General features: G+C 40.3%; 1 protein-coding gene across 1 annotated transcript in view; it reads left to right on the top strand.

The window, feature by feature from the left end:
* Positions 1 to 9: 9 nt before the first annotated feature.
* mettl25 (methyltransferase like 25) overlaps positions 10 to 19,745 on the top strand; it is a 42,439-nt gene continuing 22,703 nt past the window's right edge. The window contains exons 1-3 of the mRNA XM_042077945.1: positions 10 to 454; positions 1,082 to 1,255; positions 14,223 to 14,323. Coding sequence (XP_041933879.1) covers positions 247 to 454; positions 1,082 to 1,255; positions 14,223 to 14,323 — 483 coding nt within the window. The 5' untranslated portion in view covers positions 10 to 246. The remainder of the gene's footprint in view (positions 455 to 1,081; positions 1,256 to 14,222; positions 14,324 to 19,745) is intronic.

Raw genomic sequence — 19,745 nt, 5'->3', positions numbered from 1 at the left:
GAATCCATGTTTGGTGAGGCAAGTAAGCTCCAACTTCAGTTAAATTTCATATGATTAGGCACAATCAACATGGCTTCCTCATATACCCTCGTTAACAGCATTTTGATATGTTCGATTAGTTGCTTCTGAAGAACCGCAAATTCATGGACGTACACACGTAGAGAACTATCTACTGAATTAGTAGCGTCTTTCTTTCAATGAAACTTTGGCATTGTTTTGTAGGCCTACTTCAACCAAATAAATGAGATGGAATGTTTTGGATTATCACTGCCTGCTCTAAGGGAAAAAATAGATGGTGTGCAGCGCTTCCTTGCCATTGCCCTCCGTATTGCCAACGCGCATACCGTGGACTTTTACACGCGTAATATTTGGGATGAGTTCATAGGTCTGACACCGGAGGACGTGTTATCCCAATTTAACGGTAACATCAATTCTCATGAGACCACTCAAGAGGGTAAGTTATCACAGCCTACGCTTTTCAATTGTAGTCTACGTACCTCTGCACTTCTGAAGTAAAATAGGGGAAAATGTATAGCCTACCACAGTTGTCGCCGTGTATAGCCCATCACCTGATAGGTGGATACATAGACTCTATATACAGTCTATGGGTGAATATGTCAGAGACCACAATCAAGTTAGCATATTTTTTTACATATTGGCTGGGTAGACATGCATCTTCCTGCATCATCTCGAGGTGGCGTTCACAATATTTTGCAGAATGCGACACATAAATCACGTTGATACAAGTGTTTATCTGCAGAAGTCAAATCAGTCCCTTCAATTTTTAGCATTTTGTAACACATTTTTTGGGGGGTATTTGCTGGGTCAATTGTATGCATTCATTAAACCCATCAAAATTCTACAGGCTATAAATAGCAGACAGACAAATGAGAATTTTTAGGGCCCGAGCACAGAGGTTGTGTCCTTTGTTTCTATAAGGTGGATATGATGATTGTAATGATGATTATTATTATTATTATTTGTTTCTTTTCTAAAAGAGTTTTCAACTCTAAAATGTACATGTGAGATACATGACATCACCTCAAGTTGCCAGTGTAATTGTGCCAGTGTCATTTTGTAGGAAACATGGAAAACAACTTTGGTTTCAGCCACGACAGCGGGAAGCTGGTGCACATAGGTGCTTTCCTGAAAGCAGCAGAAACTCACTCTCTCCCAAGCCTGAGGGTTTCTGTGCCCTTTGAAAAGTTAGTGGAGATGTTCATTGACACAGAGAGATATACCCGGTGGAATGCAGGTAAGTTTAATTAGGCCCATTTAATAATTATCCATACTCCCAACCCCTCAGTCTGATTTAATACCTTTAGTGTAAGGGTCATTCCACGTCAATTCAACCAGGGCCCACACACTTAGGTCTCAAAAAATTCTGAAAAAATTACCAGGTGTACCTATGTTAGCCAGGAGACACAATGTAAAATTACTCTTACCACAGGTTACTCTATACAACCACAGGTGGCAGTGTGGTGACTCTTATATAAAACATATTGATGTCAATGGTGCATTTTGCCCATGTTCAGGGTGGAAAATAAAAAAAGAAAGATTTGCATAAAACAAGTCAAATTGGTGTTTTCAAAAATAAGGGATCATGGAGAATAAAGAAAAACATATTTAAAAAAATCTTTGTATATTCCTACAAGGTGTTTGGGTGCTCTGAAAATGATAACCAAAATGATTTTTCAGACTTGTGAGGTCTGCTGTTCAGACCCTGAAGGGATTTGTCTTCTGTTCATTGCTTTTTGTGAGAGTGTTTCTACTTATCTCAGTAAGGAAAATAAATCAAGAGCCTATGTTGAGTACAAATATGTCTTCTGAAGGCTTAAACAGAGCCCAGCCAAAAACTTCAATACAATTTGTATCAACTTTGAGGGACAGCTATGACCATGCAGGATTATCCAGACCAAACGTGACGATTTTGCTACATACTATTCCTATTTATGTACCAGCATGCAAAATTTGAGCCTCCTACATGGTTTAGTTCTTGCGCTGTGGGCTTGTGAACTTTGACAAAAAAAAGAGGCCGAACAAAATTGACACCCCCCTCCCCCTGTAAAACTGGCTGTATCTTGGAAAGTATTGATCTTACATAAGAGTAATTTTACAGTGTGTCTCCTGGGTAACATAGGTACACCTGGTATTTTTTTCAGAATTTTTTGAGACCTAAGTGCGTGGGCCCTGGTTGAACTGACGTGGAATGACCCGTAACTAAATTCAACAGCAGAAACCCTTAGACAAATCCAGCCATGCCCCTATGCACTTTGTCATATGCAACCTGGGCTCCTGTCAGTGTCAAATCTTAATGTAATTTTTTAAACAGAAATTTGTTTGCATTTATAATGCTGTCCACACAACATTTGTTTTTTAAAAAAAATCTCCATGCACACTAGAACACAAACACTGCAAACTGTTGACTGTCTATGTGCTCAAACTGTCATGACTGATCAGTAGGTGATGATAATGTCAAAGTTACAATATATACCAGAGAAGAAACTTTCTGTGGTCAAATCTGAAAATAAGTAGCATGTAGTTTAGACCGTCGGCACAAAGAGATGAAACAAAAACATGGCAAATCATCATTGAAATGCACTTCCTATGTAGACTATGGACGAGGTTGAATGGTATTGAACAGTAGCTTACACAACTAGAAAAGCCCAGAAGAATACTGACTGGTAGTCTTTCTATACTAAGTAACAATCACGTCATCGATTGTTAAAACATGTCCAAAATGGGCAAAATGGGCAAAATGCACCATTGAGATCAATATGTTTTGTATAGAGCTACCACAGGTTACTCTATACAACCACAGGTGGCACTGTGGTAACTCTATATAAAACATATTGATGTCAATGGGGCATTTTGCCCATGTTCAGGGTGGAAAATAAAAAAGAAAGATTTGCATAAGACAAGTCAAATTGGTGTTTTTAAAAAGAAGGGATCATGGAGAATAAAGAAAAACATATTAAAACAAATATTTGTATATTCCCACAAGGTGTTTGGGTGCTCTGAAAATGATAACCAAAATGATTTTTCAGACTTGTGAGGTCTGCTGTTCAGACCCTGAAGGGATTTGTTTTCTGTTCATTGCTTTTTGTGAGAGTGTTTCTACTTATCTCAGTAAGGGAAATAAATCAAGAGCCTATGTTGAGTACAAATATGTCTTCTGAAGGCCTAAACAGAGCCCACCAAAAACTTCAATAACATTTTGATCAACTTTTAGGGACAGCTATGACCATGCAGGATGTACCGTAAAACTTCAAATAATCGCCGAGTCCCTTAGAGACACCTGTCTCTTTTAAACGCCTGGCGTGGCTACAGGTTTGGGTTAAAGGCCGGTCTCCAGTAGAGGCCTGGTCTCTTTTTTAGTTTCGGGTTGTATTTAATCTTCTAAAACCCGTCAGATCGTCTGTTTAAAGATTCGCAATGACACGAAACCGTTACAGAAATGAGGTTACAGCAGTGTGAATTAGATGTTGCACGTTGTTGCAAGCCGTCGCAAAGCATTCACCTTGTCTGGTCACAGTTGCAAGGTTTTAGAATGTTGCATCAAGTTGCTGCTCATCTCGTTGTGAATCTTGGGTGTGATTTGGGCTTAAGTATGGCGCAGACTCCGCACGTGATTATGGCATTAAAAGACTGCTGTGAAAAGCTAGAGTTCCTAATTGTATAGCTTTTTTTCCTATATGAACTATGCCTATATGTCCGACTTTGTCATCGTTCAATTCATCCCAAAATTTGCGGATAGGCCGATGGTAAGCGTGTTTTTATGCTGGCAACAAAACCAGAACAGTTCGTGAATGTTATTCTTTATTCTAAATGCCATGGCGATACAGAGAAAGAAGTCAGAAAAGGAATTTACCTTAGACTAGGCTATATCAGAGCCCGTCTACGGACATTCTCTGGCTATATACTGAAATAGGTTAATGATGTAAAGTCAAGTGTGCTTCTATGGGACTGGTGTGTGCACGCACAGTTTTTATTGATGAGTCGGAGTGGCAAGTGCTGCACATAGTTGCAGTGGAATGTGGTTGCCCAGGGCATTATAAAACTTCACTCTTAGACCTACTCATACATGGCGGTGAAATGGCGTATTTAGCTGTCTATATTCTAATCATGTGCTGGGGGAGAAATCGTCGGACATCCATGATTATTTTGTTATTCAGCACCCCTGGTCAAAAATATGTTCCCGCGCGCCTGGAAGTAGGCTATGATTTGAATGTAGACTGTTGTCAAATTTGGCAAATACAAAACGGGAGAAACAATATGGTTCATGCTCTCTCATGCTGTTTCATTCGTGCCGAAAAGGAGGGAGAATTAAACATTAAGCACGTTCCACTTTTGCATAAATAATTCCTGAACGGTTTTGGTCAGGGCTGATAATGCAACTGTATTTGATAAAGGAACGATATAGGCTATTTGCTAAAATATGAGCTTTCAGTGTGATACGATCTCTTTGTAAATTACGTAATTAAAACGTGTTTCATCTGTTCTGGCTATCTCTGCTATTTGGATCTTACTGTATCTCACTCAATGAACAACATCTCAACACTAAATGAATGATGATCTGTAATTGTCATCAGATAGCCTAGTCATATAGGTAGACATTCAGTGTGTTTGAAATAATTAATTCGATAATATTTTCCATCTTTGCAGAGGAAAAGTTTTGTGTAAAGGGAATTAAAGGCCTGTCTCATATAGATGCCTGTCTCTAATACTAGCCGGTGCAGTTTGGTGATTTGGGGAAAAAAAAGCCCGGGCTATTATTTGGAGTTTTACGGTAGGTGTAATTGAGTGCCTGTCACTTTAAGAGATACGTGAGAGTAATTGGCCTTGTCTCACTGTTTTAGTCTAGTGAATAAAAGTTGCACATAGCGCATAAGGATTATGTGGATGCAATTAATTATGTTTTATATGTCATTAGATAAAATAAATGTTCAAATGTATCATAGAAGAGATAAGTGTCTTGCAATGTTTATTAATGATTTTAGTGAGCACTGTTGTCAAACGTGACCTGAGCTAGCGGGATAGTTAGCAAGGATCTCTCTTTAGATGTAAAAGTTTGCGATGGTTGCTTAGCCTATTTCTAAACTAGATGTACCGTAGAGCGGTACAAAATATGACCGCCGCCCAGTCCAGCACATTTTTTCCACAAAAATAAATCACGCTGAAAGGCCTATATGATTTTAACTGTCTCACTAAATTGCATTATCCACACTCAGTTCTCACTGGTATCTGCTAGACAACAAGTACCAAAACATGATTAGTTCATAGATTTCACATGTAAAATTCATTTTATACAACCCCACCCCCATCTTGCCTGTTCATAATTCTGAGAAATTCTTGAATTGTGTGCATGTGTGCGTGCACACGTTTATGTTTATGTGTGTGTGTGTGTGTGTGTGTGTGTGTGTGTGTGTGTGTGTGCATGCTTGTGTGTTTGTCTGCGTATGTGTGTTTGTGCATGTGCATGCATGCGTACATATGTCTACTGTGTGAGTATGTGTCATACGTATGATTACTGTGAATGTATGTGTGTGCGTGTGTATCTGTTTATGCACATGTGTGCACATGGAATGGGTTAACATGACCCCTGGAGGCAAACATACGGAAAAAATTGGTCATCCTAGGCCCTACGGTTCTCAAGATATTCACAGAAAACTGTGTCTGCCCTACCCTCCTTTCGGGGGGTCCAGTCCAGCGGGGGGGCTACAGATCAAAACGAAAAACGATGGTTCCATGCTATCCATGTGGGGTTACATGCCCACTAAGTTTCGTGTACCCCGGTCTTTCAGTGTCCCAGGAATCCTTGTTGGTGTACGGTCACTAAATGTACACATAAATTATTTTATTGTAAGGCCCCCCATGAACGAAAGTTCACAAAACTTGGCATGCATTCGGAAGGTGTCATAATGATCCTACACTTTCAATTTTGTGCAGTTTTGACCATGTCAGCCAGAGATATTGTGATGAAAACACCAAATTTTTTGCTTTTTAATTTTTAACTAGGTGGGGCTATACATGAAATAATTGGTAATTGGATGGGTTGACATGCCCCCTTAAGACCAACATACAAAAAATAAGGTGGACCTCCTAGGCCCTACGGTTCTTGAGATATTCACAGAAAACTGTCTCCGGCCACCTACAGGCCAGTTGGTGTATAGTAACATAAATTAATTTATTGTGTGGCCCCCCATGAACGGAATTCCACGAAACTTGGCGTGCATTCAGAGTGTCATAATGATCCTACACTTCCAATTTCGTGCAGTTTTGACTATGTTAGGTCACAGATACCTGCGATTACAACACCCCTTATTTTTACTTTTTTGTGTTTAACTAGGTGCCGCTATACATGAAATGAGTGGTTATGGAATGGGTTGACATGGCCCCTTGAGATCAACATACAAAAAAAAAAAATGGTCCTTCTAAACCCTACGGTTCTCAAGATAATCACAGAAAACTGTGTCTGCCCTACCCTCCTTTCGGGGGGTCCAGTCCAGCGGGGGGGCTACAGATCAAAACGAAAAATGATGGTTCCATGCTATCCATGTGGGGTTACATGTCCACCAAGTTTCGTGTACCCCGGTCTTTCAGTGTCCCGGGAGTCCTTGACGGAAATTTGGACATGCGAAAAAGAAAAAAAAAAAAAAAAGAAAAATCTGACTAAACCTATAATTACATTGAACCCAAATAGTAGGCCTAAATGACCAAAATTCCACAGCCTAGGTAGGTTAGCAACACAAACTTGAGAGATGCAAGTGAGCAAATCAACTTGATATTAGCCTATTATTATGTGTTACCATCAAGTCAAGTCAGATTTATTTGTATAGCGCATTTAACATGCACAGAGTGCAACCCAAAGCGCTCCACATATAAGACATTGTCATTGACACAGACTAACAAAGACAATAGATGCCGGACGGAGCGGCGTAGTCGCCAGCGTACCCGTGACACCAAGACAGACAAGACATACAACAAACAAATTAATAAACTAGATGTACCGCAGAGCGGTACAAAATATGACCGCCGCACAGTCCAGCACATTTTTTCCACAAAAAGAAATCACGCTGAAAGGCCTATATGATTCTAACTGTCTCACTAAATTGCATTATCCACACCAGTGTTGCGCAGGTTTGGTCACAAGCGGCCCGCGTTCGCCCGATATTTTAATCAACCCGACCGCAACTCGGACCGCGAATATTAATTAGGACAAAATTATACCCTACCTGCGATCCGACCCGCTTATTTACAAAATGTGTGCTTTTAGTTATAGCCTGCATGCAGTGTGACGGTAGGCCATTTCTGTAAAACAAACTAATTTATTTGCGAAACTTTATGCAGTAGAACTACACGCAGTAGGCATGCAGGACATAATGTTTGCGCAGGAGAGAGAATGAGAATAAGAGCGCAAGCACGCATGCAACCACCAAGGATTAGAGCACTAGAATAAGATTTGAAGGCCATGGACAATACATCTTTCTTTCGAAAACAGAAATGGTGAGGCAAGGTATAGGCAAGAGAGATACATTGCTGGTTAAAATGTTAGCGTAAGAACTGGTTTATAATGCTGAATGAAGCACAAAGCACATTTACTAAAGCACATCCACTGTTTAAAGTCACAAACACAACGAACTAAGGTAACTTTTATGACTATGTTAGGTCACAGATACCTTCAATTACAACACCTCATTTTTACTTTTTTGTGTTTAACTAGGTGGCGCTATACATGAAATGAGTGGTTATGGAATGGGTTGACATGGCCCCTTGAGATAGATCAACATACAAAAAAAAATGGTCCTCCTAAACCCTATGGTTTTCAAGATATTCACAGAAAACGGTGTCTGCCCTACCCTCCTTTCGGGGGGTCCAGTCCAGCGGGAGGGGGCTACAGATCAAAACGAAAAACGATGGTTCCATGCTATCCATGTGGGGTTACATGCCCACCAAGTTTCGTGTACCCCGGTCTTTCAGTGTCCCGGGAATCATTGACGGAAATTTGGGCATGCGAAAAAAAAAAAAAAAAAAAAACTAAACTATGACTAAACCTTCGCTGCGCGGCAGTCATAATAAAATAAATACAAATTAAAAATAAAATTAGTCCAATTTCCAACCGGCTGAAAATGGCCAAGGGCAAAGATGACCCACGTGAAAACTGCGCACAGCTGTGTCTTCACGATGCAACACCAACAAAGTTCTTTATAACTGACCAACCCGGAGAATTCACTCTGTCTGTCTGTCTGTCAGTCTGGAGAGCACTGGAAGGACAAGACAGTCTGAATTTGTGATGGGCGACCCTGCTGATTATCAGCTCGGTGGTCCTAGACAGTGACCGTTTGTTGTTTGTTGTTTCATGGTTGACGCTGTCATCAGAGTTTCTTAGCACTCAATCCAGACTCCAGGCACCGGTAGATGCTAGCATGGCAGCTCGCATATCAGCCGCAGCTGATTGACGTTAGGCACTCTTGCTGAGCAATCCCTCCGTCCAGACATTGGATGTACAGCGTCACGGATGGATGAGGGACTTCAGAGACATAAGGCAGGCCACCCAAGGCGCTCATCAGCCCAATGGAAGCTGGTTAACGTTAACTTGACGTTGATGGTGTCAGCCGAGTTTAAAATAATTCCGTGGAAATGCATGGATTCCAGTTGCTGCTACTGGAAGAAACTGGAATCCATGCATTTCCACTGAATTATTTTTGGAATCTGATCCCTTATCATACCTGTTCATTCTTACTTGTCACTCGACTTATCGTGACTAAATTCAAGATGGCTGCAAACGCTAAACTTCGTGAAGATACTGTCTGCATAAATCGTCTTGTAAGTAAACTACCAGTGCTTTTTCAAAGTTCTCAATGTCTCGTTTTAAATGTCAGGGCCCTCGGAAGTCTACCAATGAAGTGTGGAGATACATTGAGCCTCGTAAATGGTGTAAAACAGTGATTTATTTGCATGGCTAGCCCGATGCCGAAGCACCACCATTGAAAAAGCTGTTGGTAGCATCGGCTAACTAGCTCCAGATTTTGGAGTGCAGGGGACACGCCGAGATGGGCTATGAGACATACGTTCACACTCGGTATCATGTTTCAACACACTTTAGGTCAATATCACACCGGAATTCTCCTTTAATAAAATTAGGCATCGTGACATTTTTAATTTCAGGGTATTGCGATACTTTTGTAGTATCAGTGCACCGTGCAACACTATTTGCTACATACTATTACTATTTACAGTGATGGCCAAAAGTATTGGCACCCATGTTAAAGTTGTCTGAAAAGAATATAAAATCATCTTTTGGAAATTGATCTTAATGCCTTAAGTGAAAAATTAGGAAATATCTAACCTTTAAGGACACCAATTTTCTTAGTGAATGAATAATGTATCATAAATAAATAAATGTTCTTCCTTAAAATACAGGGGTCATAAGTATTCCCACCCCTATGTTAAATTCCCATAGAGACAGGCAGATTTTTATTTTTAAAGGCCAGTTATTTCATGTTATTTCAGTTAGCCTATTAGCTGGTTTGATGCTCATTGAGCTCAATGCAAATCAAACCAGCTAATAAGCTAACTGAAATAACACCCATGCCAATCTCTAGGTATGGTGAAGGGTATGTGATGATATGGGGCTATTTTAATTCCAAAGGCCAAGGTAACTTTATCAGGATGCACAGTATTCTGGATCCATGAAATAACTGGCCTTTAAAAATAAAAATCTGCCTGTCTCTATGAGACCTAAGTGCGTGGGCCCCAGGCCCGGATCTAGGCTGCTCAGATTGGGGGGGCAAATAGAAATTTGGGGTGGGCACAATGAATACACCCCCCCCCCCCCTCCCCCCTCAGTTTCACCTACAAATGCCTTACTTTTCACCTTAAAACCTGTATCTAATAGCAAACATGACATATTACATAGAACTGTTAATCATAAACCTGATTTTAATATTTACAGATATCTAGGCTATATTTAACATTTATTTTCTATGTGCCCTGTTATGAAATCATGTATTGAACAATTAAAGCACAGTTCAGCTTTAAGAAACTCAAATAGTTTACATGCATGCTTAGCATTTTGTCATCATTAAGGCTACTTTGACAAACTCTTAGTCAGCTGATTTTAATATTTACAGATATCTAGGCGATATTTGTAACATTTATTTTGTATTTGGCCTGTTATGAAATCATGTATTGGACAATTTATACACACTGTGAAACCTGAAGCCCAAAGTTGTAGACATGCATTTAGACATTGCTGCAAATGTAAAACGGATTACTCTGGAATGGCTAACTGTGCAGAGGAATGCTTTACACCTTTTTATTCGGTAAAGTCTGCTGTTTCTTCTAATATATGGTTTGTCATGTGTTTGGGAAAAATTTGTGAAGTATTCCACCGAGATGAATGGGTAGGGAGATGGGCTCAGAATGTAACATGATACATTAAAGTTACTTTTCTCGCGAACCGTTTACCACAACTTGCGGCCAACATCGTTTAAAAGATGAGAAAAAGCTCTTTGTGATGTTTAAAAGCTGAGAAAAAGCTCTGTGTGATGTGATAATTGTAATATCTTTGTGAAGAGTAGGCTATTTCAGCAAAGAATGGGTGAATTCGGACGCACTTTCTTTCTTGCCGTGCGCTGTCACATTCTCCACTGCGCAAAATACATACTGTAGGCTAAATTAATTTGCGTTGTGAATGTTAAGCTTAATCAGGCCATAGGCTAAATAAAAATCGCTGGTCGGATGCAAAGCAGAATATAGAAAGAAATGGGCACAAAGGCCACAGTGGCCTGTGAACCTCCGATTTTCAAAGGGACATTACGGCCAACACAAGGGGCAACGACGTGGCCGCGGTAAAATTCCCACCCTGCTTATAACACAGTTAAGGAATGACCAATGTTAACAAACTAACTGGCTAGATCACCTTAGAAAGCTAACATGCACATTAGCTAAAAACAAACCTTATTCAAACGAGAATAATACAAAAAAGGTCTTTATTTAAACCAGCAACAAGAATCTATATTACATTTGGTAGCCTATAACCTTTATGGAAATATAGCTAAGCCCTCTCTACTGAAGTATGAAACAGCAAGTGATTCACTCAGTGTGGAATGGTAGGGGAACGCGTCGCTGCTGCTCCGGTAGCTTATTTATACTATCCAACCAGCAAATCAGCACCCTCGAAATTCAGACGGGACGAATTAGAAAACTGTGATTGGCAGATTCAATAGCTGTCAATTAAAATTGACCAATTAGGTGGGGCAGAAGAAATATTTGGAGGGGCATTGCCCCTCCCAGCCCTATTCTAGATCCGGCCATGGTGGGCCCTGGTTGAATTGACGTGGAATGACCCTTTTACATGTCTTGCCCTCTAAATAATCCATTAGCACTGAGGTCACTTTTGAAGATCTGAATGGAGACTTGGTAACCCCAAGATGATACTTTTTTCTGTAACTTTCCAGAAGTTGCTTCTCGTACTATCCTCCTCACTGTGTATGGGGGCAAGATAAACATGAGTTTTTATCCAAACAAGTTTGTCACATTTCCAGTTGATTAGAACCTATAAATATGGGCATTTTCAAGTTTGTATAGCAATTTCCTGACTTACAAAGGTCAACACACTTTCCTTTTATTTAAATTGAGGATATTCTCCTGTCTTTTCCATGTTGAAAAATGACAAGGGGATTAGACCTCTATGCTACTTTATTTTCATACCTTAATGAAAAACAAAGTCATGAACTACTGCTGAAAGTTCACAGATACTCTGATTAAAGGTGCTCTAAGTCAGGGGTCCCCAACCTTTTATGTACAATGGACCGGTTTGATTCCTATTTTTTTTTTCACGGACCGGCAGGGGGGGGGGGGGTTCCATGTTCCATATGTGTTGTGCATGCATTACTTGAAAAGAACTAGCTCCAGTTATGTATGAACAGTGAAGGTAACGATCTCTTGTGAAAAACGTGAACTTGAAGAAGTGAAAATTGAACAATATGAACTATGAATATTGAACAACTTGAAGCTACATCTGTAAGTGTGAACATGCATAACAACATGGAACAAATGGGAACAAAAACGTGCATTACGAATATAATCAGTGGGAGCCCTGCAACAAGAAGCTTCCATCTGGGGGTGATGGAAGACAGTGACACCCTCAGTGTGTTTGAAATGTCCAGTTGATTGCGCAATTTGGTCTTAGTTGCAGTCATTGCCGAAAACCCGGCCTCGCATAGATACGTGGTGGGAAACGTTTTCAGCGCTTTTACGGCTATCTCGGGATATTCTGCTTTGGTTTTGATCCAAAAACCCGCCAGAGGGGTTTCCTTATACACACTCTTAAGACCACCGTCATTTGCAATTTCGATCAACTGCTCTTCCTCCTGCGCTGACAAGTTAGGACTATTCGGGATATTGACAAATGGGTTGCGGACCCACTCATTGGTTTGCCGTGGATCTTTGGAGGATGGGAAGTAACGCTCAAACTCATTTGAAAGCGCAACAAGGTGATCGCGCACCAGCTGCGAGAGAAAGGGCCCTGCCTCAGTCTCTCCCAAAACCCCCACTACTGTTTGGAACATATCAAATACACCCCGGTCCACTCGTCGTCCCCACAAATCAAGCTTGGCTTTAAATGCAGCGACTTTATCTGCCAGTTTAAAAACAGTCGTCAGTCTACCCTGGAGTGACAGGTTGAGGTCATTAAGCAACCCGAATATGTCACACAGGTAAGCGAGTTTTGACACCCAGTCCTCATAACTAAAATGTGCAGCTAACGGTGACTTTTTTTCTGTAAGAAATCTCTGCAGCGGCTCTCGCAACTCAAACACTCTGGCCAGTGACCTGCTAAAGATGCTTGTTTTTTTGTTGCTCATTCTAGCAGTTTAGCTAACTTTGTGTGAAACTACCGTTCGCCAAGAACTGATCAAGTGAAGTGAGCTGACCTGAGGCTGCGCAGCGCTGAAGGCAATACTGTATGTAAAAGTGTTGAAGGCGGGACAGACAGACGTAAGAATTTAAATTTAGTTTAGTTTGCATGCATTTTTTAAACTCATGTCGTAGGCTACGGCCCGGTTAGGAATGTCCTGCGGCCCGGTGGTTGGGGACCGCTGCTCTAAGTGATGCCACACATTTTTTGGGCTAAAACATTGTATGTTACTACTGCAAACATCACCTAACCCACCGCTAGCTGTCTGTGTCCTGAATACACTGTAAAAAATTGCGATCTCTGTGGACAGTCCAGGCTCCAAAAACGGCAACAAAAACAACCTAGCCCATAAAAACATAACAAACTGTTCCAGCAAATCACAGACGAGATGCACGTTTAGGAGAGTTTCAATTGCACGGGAGCAGCACGGGAGGGAGGGGGAGGAAGTAGCGAGCTAGTTCTGTTTGAAAGTCAACAGAAGTGACGTTATCCAGCATCGCTTAGAGCGCCTTTAAATAAATGTTGAATATAAATGAAAAAATGCATCTGCTACATTTTGTATAAGATGCCGATAATTGTGGCACATGTCTTTTTGTTAAAAAAAATATTAATTTATTTATGAGTTCCTCATTTCTTTCATTGTGAAATGACGGTAAATCACCAAAAGATTATTATTTTTTAATAATCTGTTCTAATAATCTTTCTAATTATCTGTTAACTATACTAGGGGTGCCATACATTCTGGAGGACACTGTATTTCTGCTGTTGTGTACATTTCCTTTTTTTATTCATCATTAGAACTACATACTGTATCATGTAAGTTAATCCATTTTGGTGGCATACTGTACATATAATGGGGGAGCTGTGGCCAATCAGCTCCGGTCCAGTGCTCAAGAGGACCTAGATACAAGTCAGGCCTGAGGTCATTTCTCGACCCCACTCCCCAATCTGTCCTGTCCACATCCTCATTTCCTGTCCATTGTTTTATCAATAAAGGGTACAAAAGTCCACAAATAAATCTAATAAAATCTATGATTTAATTTCCCTGCATCAATGCAGAATCAACGCAGAACCTTGCATGCCTCATATTGTGATGAATCAGTTTAAAAGTTATTTTCCTCAGCCCTAGACTTTGATGTGTGATTTCAAGAAAATATTTCATGGCCACCTAGAAATTCTCTGTATTTGGCTTATATCACCATTTGCACCCATTTTACAATTCACAAATCAAATCTAATGATTGCATTTTCTAATGGCACTGTTCTCAATACATTTTTGACTTTGTCCTTATATTTTCTAGATTTGGACACCGATGAGTTTATGAACTGTAAGAAGGCACATGAGGTCCAGGCCATGTCTGAGGTGGTTGCTCTCCTGGCCCAACACTGCAGAGTTAAACAGGTGATAAGAGCAATAGACATACAGAAGAACTATGACTACTATTACTACTACTATCTCTACTACTACTTTCCTTAGAAACTGTTGGCAATAATAAGCTAAACTTACTAACATTATCCAGGTTGTGTAGGATGTAGTATAGTCATACAGATGGAGACTTAATGGCATAATATCTATCTACAGTAGTCATTGTATGAATTTCAATTGCACTAAAACATTGTGTTTGTCATTGTAATGTTTTAAGCTATGGCTTATTAGTGTAGTGTTTGTTAAAAAATAACAAATCTTCCAGTATTGATGTTTACAAAAGGAGAGGTCACAGAAAATTAGATTTCTATATTATTGTTCATTACTTTGGTAATAGACATCTCACATTGAACTCAAGTCTCCTGGCTGTGACTCACTTGTTCTCATCTGATGAGTCATTTGTATAACTAGTGCAGTGCCCAAATATGCTATTCCTGTAGAAACGCATATCCCAATTACATGCCCGCAGGTATGCCTGCTTTAAAAAAAGGATGATGGGGAAAATCATCATTCCAATTAAGCATTCAGGGCTCTATTTTGCACACCAGCGCAATTGACTTAGTATACTCACGCTTTTGTCTTTCCTATTTTGCAGTCAGCGCATTATTGGAATTTTCCCTCCACAGGTACATGTGCGCCCACGGGGGCGTTTCAGCGAAAAGAGGGGGCGTGTTCCGACGCAAACGGTCCCTGTTGATATTTTGCAGTTTCAGAAAACAATTCCGCCACAGACCAGGAACCTCCTGGTCTAAAGTCAGTGGCGCGAATTCAGATGCTATTTTAAGGGCGCATACATGGCCACAGGCCTACAGAAATTAATGCTATGCACACCGATCTACAGACACCCTGTGCACAGATGGAAACATTCAAAGCCTTGATAATATTTGTCCGTTTCCCGGCTTTGTTCGTGCATTGGTCAACTAAAAATTTAGTAGCCTGTTACATCCCGGTCTAGGGCTTGTGGGATATAACAAAAACGGGCAGACACAAAACTTAATAAAATGGTGTATTTATTAATACAAAAAAAACAGTATGGAAAAATGTCTAAACTAAGAAAAACACTCACGCTCACTCCTGGTCTCTCACCCCAGGGAGTGAGAAAGATGACGGCGAGTTGCACGGGCAAGGCCCGAGGCTGGCCCTAGTGGCAGCGATGTGCGGCAGCGATGTGCGGCAGCGACGGTGGCAACGAACGATCCCCACAGCTAGCAAGAGAGAGCTCAATGACGTCAGCCCCCTTTTAAAGGGCCGGGCTACCCTGACGTCATAGGGTTTCACACCACCCCTCAGCTGCAGCCAATCTGCCTGGAAGCACACAATAGAAGTAACAAACACACATAATACACAAGACCCACAGGGTCGTAACAAGCCTATATAGTACATCTACATGCAATATCTTTACAACAACAACGACTAATTACGACCTATTAATTTGGACAACTTTATACAGCCCTATAAAGGCTAAAGTTACCTTTAGTTTTGTTCCAATTTACCGTTGTGTATGGCTTTAAGCCTCACAGCCTATAAGCATTACTCCAGCTGCGCTAAGGTTTTGACAAGCACCACAAATTTGCCTACCTTGTTGTAGCCCATCTGAAATAACTCCAAAACTTTGCTATGTTCCCTCCATCCTTTCGTTGTTTTCAAAAAACTTTTTATATCCATGATGGCCTTGAAGTCTCGAGTTTGTGAATTTGCTTAAATAAGCTTATTATGTGCTGTTAACCAGCAACCATAGACAGTAAAAGAAAGCAGCGAGTAGCCTTCGCTACAATTTCTGTAGTTGCTGCGTCCATTCATTGTTATTCTCTCCTGCTCAAACAAAAGTTGTGCGTGCATTAAGTTGATGATAACGTGTTTACAAACTCTACTTTACATAAAATAAATATTATAAATAGCCCACTGTCATGCAGTTAATGGGATACTGTGCACAGTTGGAAAGTTAGGTCAACTTGGAAAGTGTTTCTAGTTGCCTGTTGGTAAGGTACAGCTTACACCTGCAGGAGCACTTGCTTGGGCGCCTGTCTTGCGAACACATTTCCACAAATCACGGATGTGTTGATGACATAAATTAGGAAATATTAGAGGACTTAATGAGACGAACTGCATGCCGATTCCATTTAACCCAAATGCCCCAGCAGCAGCACGGGAGAGGAGAGCTTATCTGACAGATCTGCATTGTCTATAGTGAGGTAATGTTAGATTACATTGCAAAAATATCACCATGCATTCACAAGCTCGTGATTCAGTGAGAGTGATCCCAAAACATCGGAAAGTGACATTTTTGTAGGTGTATTACATTTTGTCAAGAGGAAAAATCAATAGCAAACTGTTCACAATTGACTATAGCACTGTGAACCGTTCCTGGTTGCGCCTGGCAAATCCGCCATCATAATAGCAATCCGCTATGGAACAAGCGTGCCTGTTGTTAAAGGGAATGTGAGATGACGCTCTGATTGGTTTATTGCACGTTACGCCCAAACCACACCCATGAATAATGTAGCTGCTACAGACCACCCCATTTTAGATTTGCGTCGGGCGCAACAGTCAATATTCCGCCGGTAAAATAGAGACAGCGCCCAAGATCCGCCCACAAAGCGATTTGCGCAAAGTCAATTGCGTTAAAGTGCAAGATATAGCCCTCAAAGTGTAAGGATATTTTGAGCCTAGGCAGTGGTTTGAAAATAGTGATTTATTTTGACATTTCTCAGTGCCCGCTGCTACATATAAGCCATTGTGTTGCTAATGCAGACAACGGTCTAGCTCAATAGCCCTCTGATTAACATAATTTAAACATTATCAGAAGGTTACAGTACATATAAGGCTACAATACCAAAAAACTGCCATTTCATTAACAAAAAACAATAACTTTCCTAACCTCTATATTTACACACAATACAATGGTTCTTTGACTAATTAGGCTTTTTTTTTACTATGGCTTAGACACATAGGATCTATAGCTTAATTTGAACATATAGCCTAATAATAATAACACAGGGGTTGGGGGGTGTCACCTTAACAACGCACTTAACAACGCACGCCTGCTGCCTTAATATATATATATATATATATATATATATATATATATATATATATAGTGTATGCCTATATGAGCGATGTCCGCCGTGTTACTCTAGGCTAGGCTACTGTTTTCTCCCTTTCATTTCAAACTGTGACCAACGCCAGTCTCCCTCTTCAGAACGCATACAAAATAATAATAAAACGTGCTATGAATTGGAAGTTTTTACAATTTTTAAATGCCGTAAATGCTCAAATTATGACCGGGTTCTATTATTTACTTAGGCTGCACAAAGCCTTAATCGAGACAGGTCTTTATTTCTACGTTTTATTGTGAGGCATGCATTTTGTTTGGAGCGGCATACCAGCGGTAGGTTATCAAAAGCATATGATTTTCGGTTTGGTTTGGGATTTAATTTACTGTTTGATTATATTGCTAAATGTTGGAACTGATAGACACTGAAATCTGGGGGGTATTTGATGGATCACTATTAAGTTTTATAGTTGAAAGAGTGTCCACCCGCTGTGTTTGGAGCCAGGCAGTCACTTAATTCAGTCATTGAACGTGTGCTGCGCTGTGCTGTAATGGAAACTTTACTACGTATAGCCAAGTACGCCTATAGCCTAAATTGAGTTATATATTTTTTTAATTATGCATGATTTAGCCTACTTTTTTATTTTATTAAATTCGTAGGCTGGAATGCCTTGCGGCAACAATAGTGTTTAAATGTAGTGGCTTGTAAAGCTTACTGTAGAAGAGAATGACAAGCGATGTCAGCTTGAGAGCGATGTGTTGAGATGTGTTAGGACAACGACTTTTCATTGGCAACAGTATTAAACCAACCAACAATATCAAATATTAAGAAGAGCTCTTTAATTTCATTGAGTTAAATCGAAACAATGTCTTTTAGTGCTCGTGGACTAGGCCTACTGGCAATTATCATCCAGGCCATAATTTGAGGATTTACGGGTAGGATATGCCTCCGAATCGTGTGATGCGTCTGAACAGCAGCATCTGGTGGTTGAATGTCATCGCACTATCTATCATCGTTCGCCAAACGTTCTAATCAAAATTGTAAATCTAATAGGCTACTCTCAACTTCATTCACTTTCCGTGTATAGGCTAGATCAAGACAGACTTGCGGAACAGCCTGCAGGGCAACAGTCTGACAGCCTGCATGAAAATAAGAATAAATGGTCCGCACTTGTAAAAGAGTGCAATTAGGGCCCTTGTTGTGTTGCACTTTCTTTTGCACTTCAGTGTTGTATAGTTTGTATAGCCTAGTGTTTGTTAATTTGCACACATTAATTCACTGTTGTTGTTAGATAGATAGATAGATAGATAGATAGATAGATACTTTATTGATCCCCAGGGGAAATTCAAGAAATTCATTGTTTCAGTTGTTATGTTGTTTAGCACTTTTTAAACACATTTATTTGTAAATATTTGTATAGTGTTGTATAGGCCTATTATAAATTAAAATTGCACATTATACATTGCAACTGTTATTTAAGGGATAATGTATAGAACGCCGGTCATTATTGGGAAAATAAACCGGACCCCAACGCGCAGCGGAGGGGTCTTGTTCCGCCCTGAAGGGACTTATTTTCCCAATAATGACCGGCGTTCTATACATTATCCCACTTATTACACGGCTACTTGCCAAAACGAAATAATAAACTCCCCACAATGTGACTTTAGCCTACATAGCCTAGCCTATTTGTTACCGTTCATCGTGGCATTTGCTGAGAAACAAATAGCCTACTGTAGTTCGCAACAACACACGCTGAACTTGAATCAAACATTCTTTAGAACACAGCTGATCAACCGTCTGTTTTCCCTTTTGAATGAAGTTTCAATCTTCGCGTAGTGATATGAAAGAATTGACTTAGAAGCACAAAGCCCATTTTCCTTGACAGCGGTCTGTTATACTTAGCAACGGTCTGTTATTGAGAAATAGCAGACTGCCGAATGTTGAGAAGGCCCATTCAAGTGAATGGAGCATTCTTCAGCATTAGCCTATAAAGAGCCGTGTAATAATTTGAAATATAACCCCCCCACCCCCCGTCAAACCCCACCTTGACTAACCAATTTTCTGCAGGAAACCCTGGCCTAGTTAATGTGAATCGCGGACTATCACCGCAAATGCATACAAAATGTTTTTGCTTAAGTTGTGTGCCGTCCCCACATAGCAAAATTGCTTTATATTATATTAATCTCATTTATCTTCGTTACTTCATTTCGAATCGCGAATGGGTGCGCATCTAATGTAACAGCAGAGTCTCCTCGGTGAGACATCCACTCTCATTTTCGCTGTTGCTGCGAGGTACGATATAGGAAATACTTTGAAGTTCCCTTTGAATAGGATCAGGTCCAGAT

Source organism: Alosa sapidissima, chromosome 22, assembly GCF_018492685.1.
Source record: "Alosa sapidissima isolate fAloSap1 chromosome 22, fAloSap1.pri, whole genome shotgun sequence".
Classification (NCBI taxonomy): Eukaryota; Metazoa; Chordata; class Actinopteri; order Clupeiformes; family Clupeidae; genus Alosa; species Alosa sapidissima.
This window is presented reverse-complemented; position numbering and strand designations above follow the sequence as displayed.